Here is a 22,049-nt window from a genome sequence, read left to right as displayed (position 1 = left end):
AAGTTTGTTTTGCTATCAAATTTGGGCAAATTTCAACAATTATTTCTTCAAGAATTTTTTTTCTCATTATCTCTCTCCTCTCCTTCTGTTATTCCCAGTACATAGATGTTGGGCCACTTGTCACAGTCCCACTGAAACTCCGTGTGTTCCAACCCTCCCCATTCTTCAGATTGGATCATGTTATTATCTTCAACTGCACTGACCCTACAATCTACTTGAACACTCAACCAGTGAGTTTTTCACTAGACATAATGTACTTTTCAGTTTTATCATTTCCATTTGGCTATATTTTTAGAGTCTCCATTTTTTTTCTGCTGTGACTTCCCATCTATTCATTCATTCTGGCCATATTTTTCTATAAATCCTTGAACACAAAAGCAATATTTTAAAGGTCTTGCTGCTAATTCTGATATGTGGGTGATCTTAGGGTTAATTTTAATGATCATGAGTGTTTCTTCTCTCTCTTTTTAAAGTATGTCTAGCAATTTTTGTTTGCATACTGATCATTGTAGAGATCTTGGCTCTATGGACTTTCTCTGAAGGGTGTTTATTTTTGCTATAGCAGAGAACAGATGTGGCTGAACTCTGATCTACATGTGTTTCCCTTACTGTAGACAGCAGCTGAAATCTCCACTTAGTTCTCTCACTCTTGTAACTGTTGCTTTCACCAGGTTCTTTGGATTATTCCTTGTGTATGCACAGTTCAGGGGGCAGCTAAGGATCTGGGCAGAGTGTATATGCATGTTTGGAAGTCCCTATTTGTGGTTATTTATTTCCTGGGATTTAATGACTGCTTTGTCAATTCCAAGTTCCATCTTACAATTCCTGTGACCAGTGAGACTATGGATGTCCTCATGAGACCTACCTACCCTCTGATGCAAGGACCAGAAGGGTCTCCCCAGAGGGAAGCCAGATAAAAACAGATATCATCCGTGATGTTATATTTTTTTTAAGGTGGAGTTTCCAACAGATACTGCTTACCATTGATCACTCTCAAGTAACTTCAAGTAGCTTAAAAACATTTCCAGCTGGGCACAGTGGCTCACATCTGTAATCCCAGCACTTTGGGAGGTGGAGGTAAGAGGACTGCCTGAGCCCATGGGTTAGAGGCCAGCCTGGGCAACATGGTGAGATCTTGCCTCTACAATAAAATAAAAATTAAAAAATTTGCTAGGCATGGTGGCACACATCTATAGTTTCAGCTACTTGGAAGGCTGAGGTGGAAGGATCACCTGAGCCCAGCAGGTCAAGGCTGTGGTGGCCGTGATGTGCCACTGCACTCCAGTCTGGATGACAGAGTGAGACTCCAACTCAAAGAAGAAAAAAACCCAAATTTCCCCTAGAGTTTATAATTCTCACTTGTAGGAATGTTAGTATGATATAAGCAACTCTGCCATTACCAGAAGAACTTCAGCTTAATTGTTGTCAAGCACCACATATCTAAACCAGCAGTCTTCATAACGACCTTGAAGGGTTGACCAGTAGAACCGAGTATGAGGGTCATATCATTTATTTGTTTAAGAGGCACCTGATAACATCTACCCTATCCCCAGGGTTCTGTTTGATAGGTGCCCTGTCCCTTAAGGAACTTTAGGATTAATGGGGGACATAGACCAGTAAGCACTGACAAAATGCTCCTAAAAACTCTGCCACCATGACAGGCAAGAGGGGTGCCAGAGCACCCTGTGGGAGGGCAGGGTCCTGAAGAGTGAGGCATCTCAGAGGAGGTGGGAAGTGGTCAGGGTCCCGAAGAGTGAGGCATTTCAGAGGAGTTGGGAAGCGACCAGGACAAGAGGGTGCTGGTTTCGTGAAAACCCTCCCAACTTGCGAGCTCGCACCCTGGACTCCAGAGGACCAGGGGCAAGAGCAAGTCTGGAAGCTTTGAGTTGCCCAGCATGGCTGGAGCTTGGTGTGATGGGGGCCACGTCAGATCACGGGGACCTGTGTGACAGGGATTCAGGCCATGTTCCAAGGATAGTGGGAACGCTGTGGAAGGGGGACAGTACCCAATAACTGTGCTTTGGGAAGCTTATCTTGCTCCCCTGAAACGATGAATAATGGCTGTGTCATCACTTGTGCATAAGCGAGTGCATCGGAGTTCCAGGATGCTGGTTATTGGGTGTGTCCCATGGCCATTGCACAGCCAAGTCACCCAGCAGACCACTTGTGAAGGCAGCCTGGAGGCAAAATCCCGACGGCTCCACCCTATGCATTCACACAGGCCGTAAACATTTGAGGAGTACCTGCCATGACCAGAAGTGGGTCTCCCACGCCTCAGTTGCACACCTTGCACTGCAGACCCAGCTTGGGGCATTGATCATTTGCTCAACTATCCTGAGCCTGGAGACAGTGGGTGGACGTCCTTTCACTTCCACGTTCCAATACCCAGCCCGCCTCTGTTCACATAGAACACAACAAATATTTGTGATTGGGTGTGATGCAACATGGTATCTGTGCACAAAACAGCAGATGTATCCAGAGCCTTCCACTTCAATGTGTCTAAGTGCAGCTGGGTTGTTCGGTGTCAGGTTGAGTGGAGTGATTTGTCGTTATACTCTGGTCATCGTCCTGCCCTGAGATGGGCCCTCAGCCTCCCCTTACTCTCCATGGGGCTGCCAGGTATGCTCAGCATCTGTGCAGCGACTTCCTTCCAGAGTCTTCTCTTTCTTTCCCAGGCTTTGCTCTCTGGTGGGCCCCAAGGACCAGTTTGCATGACTCCTTGTCTTCTAAAATATCAACTTCCAGAAGAAAGAAAGTGACCCCTTCTTCGTCTTGAGTCAAATTCTCCTGCTGCCTGGACAACCTCTCGAGTTAACAAATCCTGAATTTCTGTTAGACTCTGCCAAGAAATAGGTCCTCTTTTTTAAAAAGTTGATTTTACTCTTACTCTGAATCTTGCTAGAAGTCAAACCTAATGTGCTTGCTGGAAAAATAAGTGGCCACTCAAAACCCTTCATGATGCACCCATGTAGGAGTCACACTCAAAGCGTATGGGACCATGTTCTGAATTACACACAGAAAGCGCATTGCCTCCTCTCTCCCTGAATCCCCAATGCCTGAATGGTGCTTGGCAACCAATCGCAGGTCCCAACTATCAGTCCAGAACTGGAATTTTGGATCAGGGAGGGTGTTCTGCTGACTATTATTATTATTATTATTAAAGTCAGAGTCTTGTTCTGTTGCCCAGGCTGGAGTGCAGTGGCACCCTCATAGTTCACTGCAGCTTCAACCTCCTGGGCTCAAGTGATCTCCCCACCTTAGCCTCCCAAGCAGCTGGATCTATAGGTACCACCACACCTGGCTCATTTTCATAATTTTTTTTTGTAGAGATGGGATCTTGCTCTGTTGCCCCGGCTGGAGTGCATGGTGCAATCATAGCTTCCCACAACCTTGACCTCTTGGGCTCAAGTGATCCTCCCACTTCAGTCTCCCAAGTATCTGGGACTACAGGTGCCACCACACCTGATTCATCTAAAAAGTTTTTGTAGAGATGGGGGTCTTGCTATGTTGCCCGGCTGGTCTCAAACTCCTGGCCTCAAATGATCCTCCTGCCCCAGCCTCCCAAAATGCTGGGATTGGAGGTATGAGCCCCTGTGCCCAGCCCCTGCTAACCTTTAAATGGTGCCCCTCCTATTTTCCACAGTTCCTTTGGGGACATAATGAAGAGTCCCCATCCGGCTTCCCAGGGACCAATTCAATGACTGTGGCCTGCTTCTGCCCTCCTCTGCCTGAGAGGAGGTACATCCTGGCCTTCTGAGCGGTCTCTGCCAGGCCACCCTCCTCACTTGCCACTTAACTGAGCTCGCGGTCTGTGTCCAGTGGTGGAATCACAAGACATGCCGCCACACCTTGCCACAGAGACCCATGGCCTATAGCTTGCTGGTCAGGCCCCCTTTCCCTTGTCAGGCCTCCCCTCCCCATGCGGGGTCCCTGCTCCCCTGCATAGCGGGGCTGGTGCTGATGAAGATGTGCTACTGGCCCAGGAAAATGCTCGTGGTTACAGAGGCTTTGGGGAAGAGCACTCCGCCTCCTCCTCCTGTCCAACTTTTCATCTAACAAGTTTCATGAAAACGACATGCCTCGATAAGCTCAGGACTACGCCACTCCCAGCTGGGTCTCTGTGTGCTCCTGTCCTTCCTGTGCCCACCAGGCTGTACAACCGCAGGGTGATATGGGCCCCTTTTTGAAGTGGGGACAGGACGTGCATCAGGGTCCTACAGATGGAAGCAGAGACAGAGAGAAGCACCCAGAACCACTGTCTGCACCAGACGAGAATGCGGGGTGGGGGGGGGCGGGGGCAGCAGAGGAGCGAATGCATGTGCAGGGGTGTGTGAAGTGGGTGATGTGTGCCTGCATGTGTGCGTGTGTGCGTGTGTGCGTGTGTGTGTGTGTGTGTGTGTGTGTGTGTGAAGTGGCGTGGCGTGTGTTTGCGTGGTTGCATGCATATATGTGTGTGTGTGTGAAATGGGGGGAAGTGTGTGCCTGCATGTGTGTGCAGGTGTGTGAAGTGGTGTGTGTTTGCACGCATGTGTGTATGGGAAGTTGGGTGGTGTGAGTATGTGTGTGTGCTTGTGTGTGTGCGTGTGCACTGAGCTCCTGCACAACTCGGAGTCCATTTGGAGGTGACAAGTCTTTTGGGACGCCATCGTGGAAGTGCTGTTTCTGTCTGCTGGAGGCCCTCCTCCCAGGGCCCAGCTCTTCAGGGACACCCGTGCTCCCAGTGGAGCCACGGGGAAGCCTCAGCCCCATCTCTACTCTGTGGGGCCCTGAGGCCGGGCAAGCAGTGCTAGGACACCTGCCCGACTCTGGGCCTGCACAGCAGTCGCCCCGAGCTCGCTTCCAGCGCTCACTCACTCACTCACTCCTTCCTTCCTTCCTTCCTTCATTCAGTCCCTCAACCAACATGGTGCCGGTTGTGCGCAGGGGCTGTATATGACACTAGAGACGCAGGGGAGCCCTGCCCTCAGGAGGTTCTGCTGAGATAACAGGCAAGTAGATGAACAAACAATGGATGTGATGTCAGAAAACACCCAGCACCATAGCAGAGAGGAAACAGGGCAGGGTGGTGGGAAGGAAAGACCGGGCCCAGGGAGGGTGGTATTCCATGGGAATCTCTCGTCCTGAGCTGCTGGGGCTGCAGGCTCCCTGGAAAGTCGGGTTACTAGGGAGGAAAGGACACAGGAGACTCTCGTCCCTAGAGACTGTCTGGGCCAAGCAGTTTCCCTCTCCTTCTGGGAGCAGAGTTGGACGTGTTCCCAGTGTCCCTTGCAATCAGACATGGCCACGAGACTGGGTTTTGACCAATGAAAAGGAGGCGAAATCAATGTAGGTCACTTCCAAGCCCAGCAGTCCCCAGACCCTTGCCCTGAGCCCCGATCCCCGAGTCCCTGAGGGGTGGGAGCACAGCCCCCCGCCCAGCCCCGCTGGCCACTCTGCACAGCGAGCAAGGAGTTGGGTAAGGTCTCTGGACCTCTGGGTGCTTCCTGTGGAGGGCGCCGGACCCAACACACCCGCGCTCTTCACTATAGCTTGCTCTGGGGTGGCGTTCCTGGAATGGAGGGCACTCCCTGCAGGGGCTGCTGTACCCATTGTGTGTACAAAGAGCAGATGACAAATTCCCTCCAAACCACAGAAGGGCCACAGACCCTCAGGCAGGAGAAGCCGGCACAGTCGAGTCCCAATAACACCACTGGTTTCCCAGAACACAGAAGCAGCATCACTTGGATTCTGACACCCAGAGCCAGCCTCACGGATCTTCCCTGCATTTCTGGCTTAGAAGTGTCGACTGCGGCCGGGCTCAGTGGTTCATGCCGGTCATCCCAGCATTTTGGGAGGCAGAGGCAAGAGGATTGCCTGAGCTCAGGGGTTCAAGACCGGCCTGGGCAACTTGGTGAGACCTTGTCTCTAAAATAAATAAAAAAATAATCCGGGCATGGTGACACATGCCTATAGTTCCAGCTACTTGGGAAGGCTGAGGTGGAAGGATTGCCTGAGCCCAGAAGATGGAGGCTGTGGTGGCTGTGAGCATGCCACTGCACTCCAACCTGGACGATAGAGTAAGACTTCAACTCAAAAAAAAAAAAAAGGTAAAAAAGACTGGGTGCAGTGGTTCACACCTGTAATCCCAGAACTTTGGGAGGTGGAGGCGAGAGGATTGCCTGAGCCCAGGGGTTCGAGACCAACCTGGGCAACTTGGCGAGATCTGGTCTCTACAGTAAATCCAAAAAATTTGCCGGGTGGTGTGGTGGCATTCACCTGGTCGCTCCAGCTACTTGGAAGGTTGAGGCAGAAAAATCACCTGAGCCCAGTGGGCTAAGGCTGTGGTGACCTTGAGCATGCCACTGCACTCCAGCCTGGGCGACAGCGAGAGACTACAACTCAAAAAAAGAAAAGAAAAGAGAAAGAAATGTCAACCGTGAAGATGGGCTGTGGGAGGCGGGTCGCAGGGGCTCCGGAGCCCACGGTCGCTCCTCTCTCCAGTCTCTCCAGCTGCATTTCCTAAGCTGGTGTGAATCCAGGTGGGAGCAACTCTCCTTGCTTCAAGGAGAAGCCACGCACGGCCAGGGCGCTGCGATGGTGGGAAGCTCAGTTCTTTTTTTTTTTTTTGAGTTGGCATCTCACTCGTTCACCCAGACTGGAGTGCAGTGGCTGCTCCCAGCCACCGCAGCCTCGCCTGCTGGGCTCTGGCGATCCTTCCTTAGCCGGAGTTACAGGCATGCGCTACCACGCCCGGCTGATTTTTTTAATTTATTGTAGAGATGAGGTCTTGCTGCCCAGGTGGGTCTCGAACCCACGGACTCAGGCAATCCACTCACCTCAGCCTCCCAAAGGCGCAGGATTACAGGCTGAGCCACCGAGCCCGGCTGGGAAGCTCAGTGCTTGTCATGGTGTCTTGAGAGGAGCCCTACCCATCAGCAGGATCATGGGCCCATTGTGACGCAGGCCCTCTGCTGAGCCCTGTCCCCAGTCCTGACTCCTTCCCCACCCACCCCACAGGAGGATGGCCAGGCAGAAAGTGCAGGGGCGCCTTTTCCTCCATTGCCCAGCAGGGGGCAGACACACAGAACTAGTGAGCCCAGTGGGTGATGTTGCCCGGGCTGCTGGGTTCCTTCTGGAACAAGGCTCTGTCCACATGACTCCCTCCTGTGCTACCTTCTACAAGCCTATCTACAGACAGGGGCAGAGGAGGGACATCCCATGGGTGGTCCCAGATGATCAGCCAGGACAGTCCTGCAAAGATACTGGCCAAATGTCATGTGCACACGCTTCTTGGCATGTGAGTGGACGGGGCCCTTGAATTTGTGGTTCGCTCACCTAACAAATGATGTGCCATGCCCATCACGTGCTGCAAGGACGGCTTGGGCAGACCTTCTTGTAGTTTTGGAAAGAGCTTGGGTCAGCAGTTGTCAAATCATGGCCTGGGGGCCAATGCAGGCCACTGCCTGTATTTGTAAATAAAGTTTTATTGGAACGCAGCCACCCCTGCTAGTCTGCACATCACCCAGGGCTGCTCTCATAAGATGATACAGAGGCTATGGTCTCAAAGTCACAAATACTGTCTGACCCTTCCCAGGAAAGGCTTGCTGACTCCTAGGATCCACGATTTTCTGCAAAGGACAATTTTGGGGTGGCAAAGCACAGGTGTTGAATCCAGCTGAGAGCACCATGGAACCCATTCCCTTTGCAATTTTCTTTCAATTCTGATGCCATTCAGAGAGGAAGGCTCTGATCCTGGCATCTCTATAGCACTCTGACCTGTACACGGCCTCCCTAGGACAGCCCAGGGAGGCCCCTGCTGCCCTCTACTGCGTCAACTGTAAGCTTCCATCAGAACCAATAATACCAGGGTCCAGTCACAGTCTACACAAAGTCTCCCTTTAGAATAAACCCATTTATGTAAGGAATGAGGCACGTGGAGGTCCATTTAAGTCAACGACAGCACTCACGACAGCCAAGCAGGGCAGACACCCACAGGCAGTGTGGCATGAGCAGGGCATAGGGCCACAGAACTGCCACTGGCATGGTCTCCAGCTTCCTTGGTGGATGGGAGCGTGGCTGGCTGGCTCTGGAGACATGGTCCTGGGATGGGGTTTCAACCCTCAGCATATCCCTCAAGCTCCGAACGCCATTTCATAAGCAAAACCTCCCACCCAGTCAGGCAGCTCCAGGGGAGTGAGAGGATCAGGAAAAAGACCCCATCAGGTGAGGATGCAGCAGGGGGCTGGGGAAGCAGAGCCAGGAGGGCCGGTTCATGCAGAAGGCAGGGGGTGCATTTACATCCAAGGCACCTTGGGTGGTGTGTGTGCACACGCCACGTTCACCAGGTCAGAGCTTCTACTCCAATGATCTGTCACTTGGGCTCCTTCCTGGCTAGGCCGGTGAGTCCCTCAAGGCTGGCATTGGGGAGGTAAAGAACTGGGGGCCCTACCTGTCCACTGCTTTTCTGTGCCTGTGTTTGTCAATAAACACAACCCAGCCTTCTGTGCTGGAAGGAACGGGAAACAAAACAGGCTAATCAGTGCCAAGAACAAGCACAGCCCCTTCATCACGCTCTGGGGACCCTCATTTCCAAAGAGTAGGGGCGAGTTTCCACCACGGATGGGGATTGTTTAATGGAATTCTCACCGACATGTTATCAAATTATTGCTCCAATTGGGTTGCAATTTCCTTCAAAGAAAGAAGAAATTGCTGGTTGACGGCCTTGATTACAGAAACACAAATTTGGAAAACAAATTCTTTCTGGAGAAAAATCAGCCTGAGGTGGCTCTGGGAGCCCAGTGACAATAAGACCTCCCGCCGCCTCCCGCCTCCTATGCAGCCTCACCGGCCTTGGTCTCCAGACTCCTGACTCTTCAGTTCAGTGACCATCCTCTCAGAAACACCACTTTGGAAAGTATGCGAACCATCCATCAAAGGAAGGGGTCAGGGGCCAAAGGCCACTCCCATCCCCACCCCCACCTGCTCCCACGCACAGAGTGGTCATTTGAAAACAACCAGAGAGAGATCACATACAGCTCCAGAGCGTGCGTCATCCCCTGCAGGATTTTTCTCTGCTCTGTAGACAACACTTAATACTGAAAAGGTGAAACCTTGATCTTGGACACCAAAGGCAGAACCTATACCTTGCTTTTCAAGGGAAGGCGGGGAAGGCAGAGACATGCCCAGTGCGGCGGGAGGGGTCTTGACTCACCCTCACCAGCTGCTGTGGGAAGGGACCGCGCGAGTTCTCTGGCACGTTGATGGGGGGGATGACCCAGTCCCGCTTCTGCCTCCTCAGTCCGCTGGAGCTGTGGTGCTGGGGCCATGGCAGTAGTGTGTCCTTCGGGGGTGGAGAGGAGTCTGGGGCCATGTTCTTTCCTTTCTGTGGCATTTGGAGGAGGGAGAGAAGAGGTGGAGAAGGTGGTTAAGTTTTGCACTGGGGAAAAGGCATCTATTAAGAGAATCCAGTATCCTAGGTTGACAGGGAAAGATCAAATAATGTCGGGGAAGGGGATGTTAAGGAAAAAAGTTGAGTGATACCCCATCAATACAGTGAGATAGATCACAAAATTACATGGGGAAAAGGAAACCATAAAGAAAGAAGAAAATATCATTGGTTGTTTCACCAATAGTGTGGACAAGGCCTTTGAAAGCCCAAACAATGGAAGACAGCACAACAGCAAAGATGAATATATTTGCATTTAGAGCTCCTGTTTTTTAAAAACATACCCAAAAAGCAGTTGAAAAAGAAATTTGGAAAACATGATTTACAATAAATTTGACAAAGAATTAAGTCATATATAAAGAGCTCTCACAAATCAATAAGAAAAAGGAATCTTTTTTCATAACAAGAAAGGCTATAAATAGATGAATTCACCGCAAAATACACATAGTCAATAAACTTATGAAAAATGCTCACTTCTTTCAGTGATCAAGTAATGCAGATCAAAGTAATATTTTTTTTTCACCCAACAAATTGACAAGATGAAACAAAATTAACCTGCAATACTGGGAGTGCATTGTGAGTCAGTCAGGGGAGGGTGGCAGCTGTGGGTGTGGGAGTTGACTTGAAACAGACCTAGCGCCTTATTCATAAGTGCATCCAAAGGGTCACATGACACGGAGCAAAGTCCCTCAATCTCCCCAAACCCTGTTTCTTCTCTTTTGAAATGGGGGTGGCAGCAAGGACCCTGGATCCAGAGGGTTTGCTGTGGGGGTTACAGTAGAGGAGCCCGAGAAAGTATTCTGTCCATGCCTGGGGGGGAGCTGGCGGGCTCCAGACAGGTGGCGCAGGTCTTGGTGTGGCTCCCCGGCTGGGTCTGGGGTCACCCCACACTGCCCTCTGTCTTGAGGTTGCCAATAACATTGAGAGCCTCATAGCGATTCTCCCTTTGGATCCAATAACTCCACAGCTGGAAATCTGTCTCGAGGAAGCCATTTGTGGGTGAAGGTCTTTGTAGTACGATGCTCACTGCAGATGAATTTAATAATACAAATCTGGATTCTGCTAGTAAATAATAAACACATTACACTATGTTCACATCTTGGGATGTTATCATTGTTATTAAAAGTCCAGGGACAGAAGCCGTTTTATAAAAAAGACACCTGAACCCACATGTTCATTGCAGGACAATTCACAACTGCAAAGATGTGGATTCAACCTAAATGCCCATTAACTGATCAGTGGATAATGAAAATGTGTTGCATACACATGATGGCACACTACACAGCCATAAAAAAGAATGAAATCACATCCTTTGCAGCAACAAGGATGGAGCTTGGACTCATCATCCTAAGTGAACAGACTCAGAAAACCAAACACCGCATAATCTCACTCCTATGTGGAAGCTAAATGGTTACAAAGAAGGAAATAGTAGACACTGGGGACACCAATATGGGGAGAGGGGGACTAGGGATCAGAAACTACCTATGAGGCAAAGTGTTCTCTATCTGGGGAATGGGCTACCTGAGTTCCCCACCACTACACAATATGTCTATGTAACAAACATGCATGTGTACCCCTGAATCCAATATGTATATATATAGTTCCTCTTTTGAGACTCTGGGCCAGGCATGGCGGCTCACACCTGTAATCTCAGCACTTTGAGAGGCCAAGGTGGGTGGGAGGATTGCTTGAGCCTAGACAAGCCTAGGCAACATGTGAGACCTCAACTCTACAAGAAAAAGAAAAATAGCTGGGTGTGGTGGCGTATCCATGTAGTCCCAGCTACTCAGGAGGCTGAGATCAAAGAATCGCCTGAGCTTAGGTGGGTGACAGAGTGAGACCTCCCCAAAGACTCTGATGAAGAGTTAGTAATGCCCTAAAGTATTAATAAGTGGAGAAAAAGCACATATGTGGCAAGAGTCATGTTTTTTTTTTTAAAGGATAAATGCATAGAAATGTAAGCACTGGTTTTCCCTGGTTGCCAGGAGTTTTCCAACACTTAATTTTACTTTACGCCTTTCAGCTCTCTGTACTTGTAAATGTGGCTGTGCACATGACTCCCGATGCTCTTGGTGGCTGCTGTTTGCTTTGCTCTGTATCTCAGAGACAGCAGGACATGAGGGTCCACACAGCAGAGGTGGCCTTGGTCCAGGTGGTAGGATGGAGCTAGCCCTGGCTCTCTGCCCACAGGCTGCCCCTTCAACCCTGGGGGTCCTCATTCCAGGCGACAGCACCCGGCAGTCTGAGCCACACCTCTGGGCGAGTGCCTTCCCCACTCCCTTTGCACAAAATCCTGCACAGAATTAAGTTAAAGACATGCAGACACAACTGCCTACTGTTGCCAAAGAATAAAGTTCTGTACCCCCCAGTGCCTCAACCTGGAGCTCTGTCCATCCAGGCAAGTCTCCCTGCAGTGATGGTCACCGCGGGCCTCCCTCCCATGGTCCTGGCGGACCCGGGCTGAGCTCTTGCTTTTGGGAGTTTGCAGCAGTTCAGACCCAAAGGCATCCACAGGCCATGCTCATCCTCTGTTAAAAAGGAGCGGTGCCCGGTGTAAACTTCCCAGGGGCCTTGATTTCTATGGAAATGGAACATTATGCCAACCTCAGTTCGGGGCAGATAGAGGCAGCCTCACAACTCACCCTCAGCCCCTCATGATGGCAAGGGGCAGGGTCTCTGCTGGGCTCCTCGGGGACTTTGCGCAACTGCTTTCAGGGCAGCTCTGGCCTCATCTTCTCTCCCTGCATCCCAAATGCAGGTTTCTGTGGTCTCCTCACCCAGATCAGTAGCCAGTGCCTTATAGGCATGGGTGTCAGGTGAGGATCGCAGCCAGACTCCATGTCCTGGTGACCACACAGGCCCCCCTCTGAGACTTGGCCCCAGACGGGCAGCACCTGCCCAGGAACCAGGGCTTTACCTTGGAGACATGATAATTAGGATTATTGATGTCTACACTTTGACGAGAAAGACCAGATTTTTCCAACTGCTGAAAGTACGGAGATAACCCCAACACAGTCAAGAGAAACAATAACTGTGACCGCGCACTGAGCACTCAGGTTCCAGGCACTGGGCCACATGCAGTTCCATGCAGTCTCCCTGCATCCAGTTCGGCAGGAAGCACCATCACCCCACTTTACCAGGGTGGAAACAGGAACCTGAGAGCCCCAGCGACTCCTGAAGGCCCAGAACTCCTTTTGTGGAGGCAGGATTTGGATGTCAGGAGTCTGACCCCGAGGCCAGAGCACCTGAGCAGGGTGCCCTCCCTTCTGGGGTCTCTCCCTGTGACTTCGAGTCCCCTTTGTCCAACTTTGAGGTAGATGTGCAGTGGGTGGGGCAGAATTCGTCTTCCCGAGGCAGAGCTAGGGTACCAGAGGCTGGCGGACCTGAGTGGCATTCCCTGCGCCCAGGATATCTTTGAACAATCCCATCTGGGGAGAGAGGCCTCTGAGTACCCAGGCTGGTGCCATCCTGGGGAGTTCATCAGGAACACAGATGCCTAGGTCCCACCTGTACTTAATGACTTTGGGTGGAGCCGGCAATCCACTCTGAGAAGCCCCGATGATGGGCAGGCTGCAGGTGGAGGACCGAGGCTCAGTGAACACACAGCCCCTGGCTGCAGGGTCTCATGGCCTGCAGGTAATCAGGTCACCTGACCCCAGGTATCTGCTCGGAGAAGGGATGGTGTGAGGTGAGGGTTTATTCTGGAGCACATCTGCAGGAGGGCAGCCAGTCAGATCTGCAAACGCGTCTTCCCAGGTAAGGGTGGGGTCCTCAGGCAGCCCCAGCACAATCCATGGAGCCCCCATCTCCCTGCATGAGGCTGAGGCTGCTGGGTCTGTTGCCTGGTGATACCTGGGACCAGGAGGAGCATACCTGGGTCCTCTGAATTTCAGACTAGGGGTTGCAGCTGTTTTAAAAACCTGTTTTATCTTCATTTGCTTTGGATGAGCTTGCGTGCCGTTAGTTTCCCCAGTGTTGTTTAAATAAATTGCACATGTTTGCTCCTATTTTAAAGCTGTGAGACAAATGTAATAGTGAAATCTGGTGAAAACCAATGCCAGACCTGCGCGGGCTTCTGCCTGGGAGATACATCCACTTTCCTGAAAGAAAACGTCAGCCACAATGAGTGCCTACCCTGGCGGGACAAGCATGTGCTTCTGAACACGTACTGATCTCAGCCCATTCCGAGTCAGGCAGAGACACACGGGTGCGTCTGATGCTAATTATAAGCGAGGCTTCAGTTCCTCTTATGGATCCCTTCCAGCGATGACACCTGCGGATCTGCCTGGCGCATCTTCACCCTGCATTCCCGAGCAAATGACAACCCAGTACTGGAGAGTGACTAGAATAGGACTCCACCATTACTAAAAGTTAGGCAGTGCGTTTACACACACGTGTGTCCAGGTGCTATGCATATGTGTATGCACCCATACACGTGATGGTGTATACACATGCATGCATGTGTGTATGTCTGCACAGATGTAGGTGTATGAATAAATGTACACATGTGTGTATATATATGTTTGTTTTATAGCCACATGCACATGTAAGCAGTGCATGTATGGGCGTGCTTGTATATCTGTGTGTGTGTGTGTAGAACGTATTACAATTTTCTCAAAACCAGCAGTCTGGCAGCACAATAGGCCAGCCACATCCACTTGCTAAGTCCTGGCAGGTGCACCCATACTGGAAGTCCTGGAACTAGTGAGGTCAGGAGTCCTGGTTGCTGAGCTGGTCTCTGGGTCCAACTAAACTCATATGTGCAGGTTTGAATGAGGAACGAGGAGCCCCAAGGAGGTCACCTTCCCCAGCTTCTGTTTACTTATGTAATAATGGGAGATGTGGCTACCAGGCTGATATCCCGGAGCTGTTAGCAGCTGGCTGGACCCCTCCACGAGGCTTTCCACAGAACCCCAGCCTCAGCACGACTGCACCCACACACATCCCCCATGGGTGCTACTGGGACCAGGGAAGAATACCCGCCATCCACACAGGGGTTAGCCACACCATGGGTTGTGCCATCCCTGTCCCTACAGGTGGTGTGTCTGGGCACTCTGCTTACCCATGCCCTCTGACTGTCCTGGTTCAGATGCCCGCTGGCCTCCCCATTCCACTTTTGGTTTTCTGAAAGTCTCTATCTACACAACAGCTGGGGTGAGCTCCCTGAAGTGGCTCCTCTGATCTCAAGTCCGGAGCAGCTTAGCTCACCCACCAGGAGTGGAAGACCTCAACATCCGGCCTCCGCCTCCCACAGGGCCCTTCTTGTCCTCTCTGCCCAGGCAGCTTCCTTCCCATCAGATTCAGCTCCAAGCACCTCCAGGAGGCCTCAGGACCCTTCGGAGCCAGACTAGCCAGGAGGGGTGGCAGTGGGCCCATGTGGGGCGCCTTGCTAAGCCCAGGGCCATCCGGAGGCCCAGGGACATGGCACCTGCCTGCTCAGCACACCTGTCTCCCAATACAAGGACGGAGGAGCCATTTCTTGAGGAAAAGATATGGGATGTGAGATCCCGAGGCCCCAGGAACAAGTCTTCAAGGTGCAGCAACTCAGAGGCTAGACACTTATTTGTGAAGCCCTAAATCTGTCTGCTTCTTAATAAGCTTTTATTTACAAAGTGTTTCTCATCTCAGATCGCCTTTCCCCACTGAGCCTTAATCAATTGTGCTCTGTATTGGATACATTCTGCTGATCCTGCCTGAACCCGGTGATTTACAAAGGAGGGGGAGGCAGGTATCCCACGGCCTGGGTTCTGGAGCTGGGATCAGGAGCCTGGAGGAGTCTCTCACTCTTTCTGTGTCTCAGTTTCCTTGCTGATGGGAGGGGTTGGGCGGGCTCCATGCTCTGGCATGATCCTGGAAGCCAAAGGCTAGGCACCTGCAGGAGCTGGAGCTTCACAGTGTCAGGGGAGAGTTGAGTGGCTACCATACTCAGCGGTGCAGGTGTCCTATGGAGCCACAGGCTTAGTGGACATGAACTTTTCAAAGACATGTCCTGTGCACGAGTGGGTGTTCCCATCATCCCCAGCACCCAGGGAGTTTGGGGAGGCCTTACGATCTTTCCAGACTGCTCGCCTATGGTCCTGGTGTCTCTCTTAGCAGGTTGTCTGGGCTCCTCTCAAATGAGGGTGTTCCCTCTCCCTCCAGGGATTTAGTGACAAGCCCTCCACACTGGGAACATGCAGATTGTTATTTCAGAGGAAGTGGTGAGAGGCAAACAAACTCACGGGGAGAGAGGGAGGTGTGAGGACAAGTTTGGTTTCATGGGCACGCCACACGCTGGAAAAACGAAGTCACCATCCCTGCCACCCCTGTACCCAAATCCCACGTGGCGGCCCCCTGCCAAGGTCAGCCGCACCCGCTCTGCTCCTGTCATTCCTCTAGCTCTGCTCCCCGCCTGGGTCTCACCCTCCTTGTAACCAAGGACTGTTCTGGGTGCGATGAGACCATGTAACCAGCTGTGACTTCTAGGGCAGGTCTCTGGAGACAGCTGAGGATGAGCAAAACATGTGCTTTCCGCCATCACTCACCAGTGAGAGATGAATAATGCAACACTGACCTCGGGCAGGTTTAAAATTATCGCCTTTTTTTTTCTTTGAAAAAGACAAAAAAGTGTCAAGGAAATAATCTATAATCATATGCACTCCCACCAATCTCCATGCAAAAAGTTACGATGTTTCTATTAATTAATCCTCTCATCTGTGAGGACCCCAGAATTATGAAGACCCAAGTTGGAAGCCCAGCGTTTAAGTAAATGGGCTGATCCACGAAACACCTGGAGGAGAAGCCTGTGAGAGGGTAAGTCATCGGGACCCCGCGCTCAATACAGAAATGCCCTAGAAAGTGGCATCCATGGGGAGGGGCCTTTCCCGCCATCTTAGTTTGAGATGGGAATGAACTGGTTAACAGGTGGCCGTAGAGCTCCAGTTTGTTTCCTTGTGATAGAAATGCAGACCGTGGGTCCCATTCCAGACCCAAAACAGAAGGCTCCTTGCAGAAGTCCAGGCTCCCTGGACATTTGGAGCCAAGTGCTCACTCTACAGTGCTCACAGTGCTGTGGACTGTGGACACACCTTCCAGGGTGCTGGAGAAGACACCTTGAACAGATGGGCTGAGGTAGGTGGGGACAGCCTGACAACACTCACAGCGACGGATTATCTGGACTGGGGGTGGGGACCACAGTACCTGAACATGGGTGGTTACATAAGGCACATGGGCCTGGTGCATCTGCAAGTTCAGTGAGGAAAACCTAGCATCCTGCTGTTCCTGACAGAAGCCATTACCATGAGAGGCAGCACGAATATGGAAATGGCTTTGAAACTCCCAGATCTGCAGTGCGTTTCTTTTCTTTTCTTTTTTTTATTATAAAGATGTGGGGTACAATTTAGGATTAGGTATACAAATGTTGATAATGGAGGTACCCTTGTTGATGAGGTATGCCCCTCCCTCTCACAGTGCGTTTCTAAGGCAAGTTAGCAGTCTGACCTCTGGAGATGGGCTGACAGGTGCCAAGCCCAATGTTCCTCTCAACACCCTCCTCCGTCAGTCACTGGGTCCTGGGCTGACCCTGCTGGGTACCTCCTTAGCATCTACATTCCCCCAGGATTGAGAAATGACCTGATTCAGCAGAAGCAATGCATGGGAGCTCTTTCAAGTTTGTTCTTGGTGGGACGCGCCAACCAGTCCCTGTCATCTTCACAGGCGTGCCTGCCCTCCGAAGAAGTAATCATTGGTTGTCATTACCCAGGAAGGCAGCTCTTTGGAAGGTCCCTGTGATCTAATCTCTCTGATGGGCAGTGTCCCTGTGAGCCCATGATGAGCAGCCTCATGGGCTCCATTTGCAAAAGCAGATAATAGAGCGGCCTGCTTACCCCAGTCAAGGCATGGGTGAGACACCGAGGGAACGGCATTGTCTCACGTCCCTGATTTCACCTGCTCTCTGAGTGCTGTGAGAGCAGTGTCACCCGGAGGGGAAGGAAGAGACATATGTGACAGCTTGAGCTGGGGGTCCCCGGCCCCCTCCATACACCTCTGTGAGCCACAAGTGGGGAAACAGAGCCGCCACTTCTGTGAAGGAAAAAAAATAGAGGTGGGACATGTCTCCAGAAGCAGAGATCTGGGTGAGCGGCGGGAACTCAAGACGGCTGGGCTGTGATCAAGAAGGCTGATTGCCAGGGAGAACAGAGCTCAGAGAATAGAACCTCCTCATGGGCTGGGGTGTAGCAGGATGGCTGGGGGTCACGCCAGAGCTGAGACACATCTGACCTGCAAGCTCACTTTCCGTCATGCCTGAGAGCTGTGTAGTGATGGGTAAGGATGTCGGAGGTGCCCTGGGGAGCCATGAAATGCTCTCTCTTGGACAGGCAACTCTGTGATCGGTGGCCTGGGGGCCCAGGAGGACACGGAGTGGGGGCCTTTTGTTTCACTACCTCCACGCAACGGAGCTGTAGGGAGTCAGGACAGCTTTGCGGCTGGTTTGTCCACAAAGGCAGAGAAAACATCGTAGCTGCTTCCTGCGCCTGGCCCCCGACCCAGCCCTAATCCGGCCCTTGATGCAGAATGGCCCACATGGCTTCATGAGGACCCTGCATGCCCCTGGGCTCCCATGAGAGGGCTCCCATGCCGTCTGGGATGCAGAAGTGAGAGGTTCTGGAGCTCCAAAGCTCCGTGTATGTTCCAGAGCTCCATGGAGGCCACAGTGTCTTTTGTGCGTTATCCATGAATAAAGCTGACCCTCACTGCTCCTGGGCCTCCCAGCCTCCTGCCCATGATGGAGTCTTTTCTCCACTCCCAGACACTGCCAGCCTCTTACATGGTGGTGATCGAGGCTCCAGCTCCTGAAGGTGCCTAGCCTTTGGCTTCCAGGATCATGCCAGAGCATGGAGCCCACTCAGTCCCTCCCATCAGCAGGGAAACCGAGGCCCAGAAAGAGTGAGAGACTCTTCCAGGCTCCTCGTCCCGGCTCTAGGACCCAGGCATCAGTGCATGTCCAGCCTCTGTATCCCCGATGCCCTGGGATGGTGCCCATGTTTGGTAAACATGTGGCCTGTGTCAGCCACACACACAACGCCATGTCTTAGGGCCAGGTGTCCACGAAGACCCACTGCATAGGATCTGGTGATAAGATAAGATGCCTGGGATAGCATGCCCCTTTCCTGCCCTGTGGAGAATGCTGCTTGGTTGGTCAAGGACAGGATTTGTTTCCCCATTAGTCATGATTGTGGCCCTCTCCCAACCATCTGACTCGAGATCCTCCTTATGTCCTTTATTCTTTAAGCCAAAGCTGCTTCCCGGCTGCTTTGGCTTAAGAATAAAGGACATAACGTGTCCCCCACCCCAGGATGATCAAACCTGGTATTGATTTGTACTGAGGATAATTAGATTTCTTTTTAAAGAGGGGCCACCAAAAACTCCACCGGTAATCCATCCCTCCATTCCTTTACCTCCTGCCTCCTTTTCAGTAGACCTTTGGGAAAGGGTAGTTTGGCTTCTCAGAAAACATGTATCTCTAAAATATTTAACCAGGGTGTTGCTGCAGCCTCCAGGCTGGTTTCCATGGTAGCTAAGGACAGACAGAATAAAATGGTATTTAACAAACACAATAAAACAGCAGAGACACATCTCTGCCCTGTACCAAATAAAACATGCGAGTCATTCTAATAAACGTGTGGCTCTGCCAAGGCTCTTAGAGGCGTTCTCCTCACATCTCCAACGCCAGGGTGTGGTGTGATCCGGCCTGTGAGCTCCATGGTGCCTCTCACTTCCCATCTCCTCTCATAGAGGGGGGAACAGCTGTGAATACTTCCCATCTCTCATAGAGGGGGGACTGCTGTGGACACTCCCTGTCTTTCCTAAAGGGGGGCCTGTCGTGGACATTTCCCATCTCTTATAGAGGGGAGGTCACTGTGAACATCCCCGTGGAAATGACATGAAGGAAGGTGGTCTGGTTGAGGGACATCTGGGCTCCCACACTGCAGTGCCTGCTGCTGGCTGCAGCAGACTGCTGGGTGCAATCATGGTGGCTGACCTGCACCCAGGATGGTGTGGGTGCTGTGGGGGTGGTCAGCGTCCTCATTTCCTCAGGGGAAAGTTCCATGGCTTGACCAGGGTTGTCAAGCTATCACTGGGGGCTGGTTAGAACTTAGGCTGTTCCCCCCAGAGCTGGGCTGCGAGCCTACACTGTTCTTTGTCTCCGAGTTTGGCCAAGGTCACAGTGGTCCTTGTGCACTATTCCCCTGGCCTGTGCAGTGCAGGCTCTAGAGCTGTGACATCTGAAGGCGTGGGCAGTCCTGGGGAGAAAGTTGAGATGTGCCTCTTCAGACCACTTCAGATCATCGTCTGCATCCTGTGGGGAGGTTGCACATTGCTCCTGGTAGCACCACAAACTACATTTCTCAGGATGAAGACCTTGAAGTTACCGCCCCGTTCCCTCAGCCTTGTCCCCATCAAAACTGAAGACAGGGGTGACAAGGAGTCACAGCCTACAAGGAGTATGTGCGTTCAGATGTTGGTCTTGTGAAGGGTGATAACAGGTCCTGTTCAGCAGGGAAGGGTGGGGGAGAAGACTCCAGAATGTTCTGGTATGAGGATATCTGCTCACACCACCGTGTGTGACCTTAGGCTAGGTTGCACATCTGGCTCTAGGCCAGGCTTCTTGGTCTCAGCTTTGCTGATGCTTGGGTAGAATCACTGTGTTTTGAGGCATCCTGGGCACTGTGGGGTGTTGAGGTCCTGGGTCCCCACCCACTTGATGCCAGGAGCACCCACCCACCAGTGATGATAACCACAGACAAATCCAGATACTGATGAACGCCTTGGTTGAGAACAACTCGCTCTGGAGAATCAGGAAAATTATCTTTAGTTAGAAATGCCTTAAACAAAGTTGCCCTTCAGTTTACAGAAAAAATACATTTACAGTAAAAAAAAATGAAATTAGCAAGTTAAGAAAAAAATGTATTATTCTTTTCAGAGTTGTTAGCGCCAGAATTGAATGACATCATTCATGTTGTGCCAGTTTGTGAGAAAAATGGCAGGGTTCATCAGTACTTGGCTTCTGAAAGGCTTGGGTCAGAAGATGGGTGAAGGTCCCCTGAGAGCCTGGTTACATGTACTCAGCTAATTTTCTTCTACAGAGCCCTGAGGAAGCCCAGCTTTATGAATCTGGTGGCATCTACCTGGGTATCACCCATCCAGGCCTGTGGGTTTCAGGCTCATGATACCCTGTCTTTGCTAGGAATTCTTGCTGGCTGTAGCAGAATGTGTCCATGATTTCACACAATCCTTCTCTAGAGACACGCAGGGTTTCATTTTTCTCCCGATATCCAGTGGGAGACACAGCCTTAGAGAGGAGTGCAATGTGTGCTGGTCTAAGGAATCTGGCTCATTTTGACTTTAGATTCCCATAAGGGGGCAGTCGGGCCCCCATTGGCCCCCACTGTGCACACATGAATGCACACGTGCACATACACATGTGCACACACACAGGCACTTTACACACTTGGGCAAACACACACACACACACACACACACACACACACACAAACACACACACATGGCCCTAGCAAGAGCTAAGGGCCCAAGTGAAACTTGACTGTGCTTAACCCTGAGATGCTGGAGGATGGTGATCCCTTCAAAGCTTCTTAGGACAGTGCCCTAGGCAGTGTCCAAAATGGGGCCCTCCCTTCCCCCCAGGACAGGCTGGGGCAAACCACCCATAACCCAACATCCTTTGCTTCCTGGGGGCTTCTCTGACTGGCCTGGGGGTTCTGGGGTTGCCCCTGAAGCTTGCCCCCAAGGCCTGGGCAGTCTGCAGGTGGCCATCACCTCTACACCTGCAAAGTGGGCCCAGACATCGTTTGGGGCCATGTGCAGCCTGGACAGTTCTCTCAGCCCCAACTTCTTAACTCTAACTCACTTCCTACTCAGTGCTGTGGAGAGGCTATGGGCTCCAGGCTTGAGGGTGGCTCAGACACCGCACTCGACAGAGGAGGCAGACATACCCTCTAGCCCACGCCAAGACACTTGGGGCAATTGCTCTTCATGCCCACAAAGCACAAAAAGGTGGGGTTCTCTTGAGGAGTGCTGGACATGCACTGAGATCCAGGGCTAATGGCCCAACACCCCACAACATGTGGGGGCACAACCTGTGGGGGCACAACCTCAGCCTTGGTCTTGGAAAAGGAACAGTCTTGTGTGTTGATGTGGATAGATATGAGTGAAGACACCCACATACATGCTGGCCCACCCAGCTGTCAGGTGGGTCCTGCCTGAGCTGGTCTTGGTCCTGAGCTATCATTAAAACAGCACATTGACTTCAGAGGAAGCCCGGATGGTGACAGGTTGTCCATGTCGTGGACATTTCCCATCTCTTATAGATGGGCCTGGCTGCTGTCTGTTTTCTAAAATTGCTGTTCTTCATCCTTGTTGTGGACATCTTTGGAGAAGGATACAAGAAATCGTTTCAGTTGTTTTCTTCAGTTGCCTTTCTGAGACGGTTGTGCTTGCTGCAGAAACCCCTCGCGTGGAGAGGCCCGGGTGACCATCCCCTGGTTGCCCCCATGCCCCCTTCAATGAAAACTCATGGCCCCTGGGTATCCAGCCCTCAGGCACTCCCTGCGGGGAGGCCGCAGGA

The 22,049-nt window shown here is 51.7% G+C and overlaps 1 protein-coding gene across 2 annotated transcripts in view; it reads right to left on the bottom strand.

The window, feature by feature from the left end:
• The window catches only part of CDH4 (cadherin 4), a 148,765-nt gene that overhangs the window by 116,372 nt on the left and 10,344 nt on the right, over positions 1 to 22,049 (bottom strand). The window contains exon 2 of one of the 2 annotated variants that reach the window (XM_021715770.1): positions 9,191 to 9,361. In XM_021715770.1, the coding sequence (XP_021571445.1) occupies positions 9,191 to 9,361 (171 nt within the window). Of the gene's footprint in view, positions 1 to 9,190; positions 9,369 to 22,049 lie in introns of both variants that reach the window. The other variant, XM_008064945.2, reaches the window with a different exon arrangement.

The sequence above is a fragment of the Carlito syrichta genome, unplaced genomic scaffold (genome assembly GCF_000164805.1).
Source record: "Carlito syrichta isolate Samal-C Ts95f unplaced genomic scaffold, Tarsius_syrichta-2.0.1 Scaffold102037, whole genome shotgun sequence".
NCBI classification, from domain to species: Eukaryota; Metazoa; Chordata; class Mammalia; order Primates; family Tarsiidae; genus Carlito; species Carlito syrichta.
This window is presented reverse-complemented; position numbering and strand designations above follow the sequence as displayed.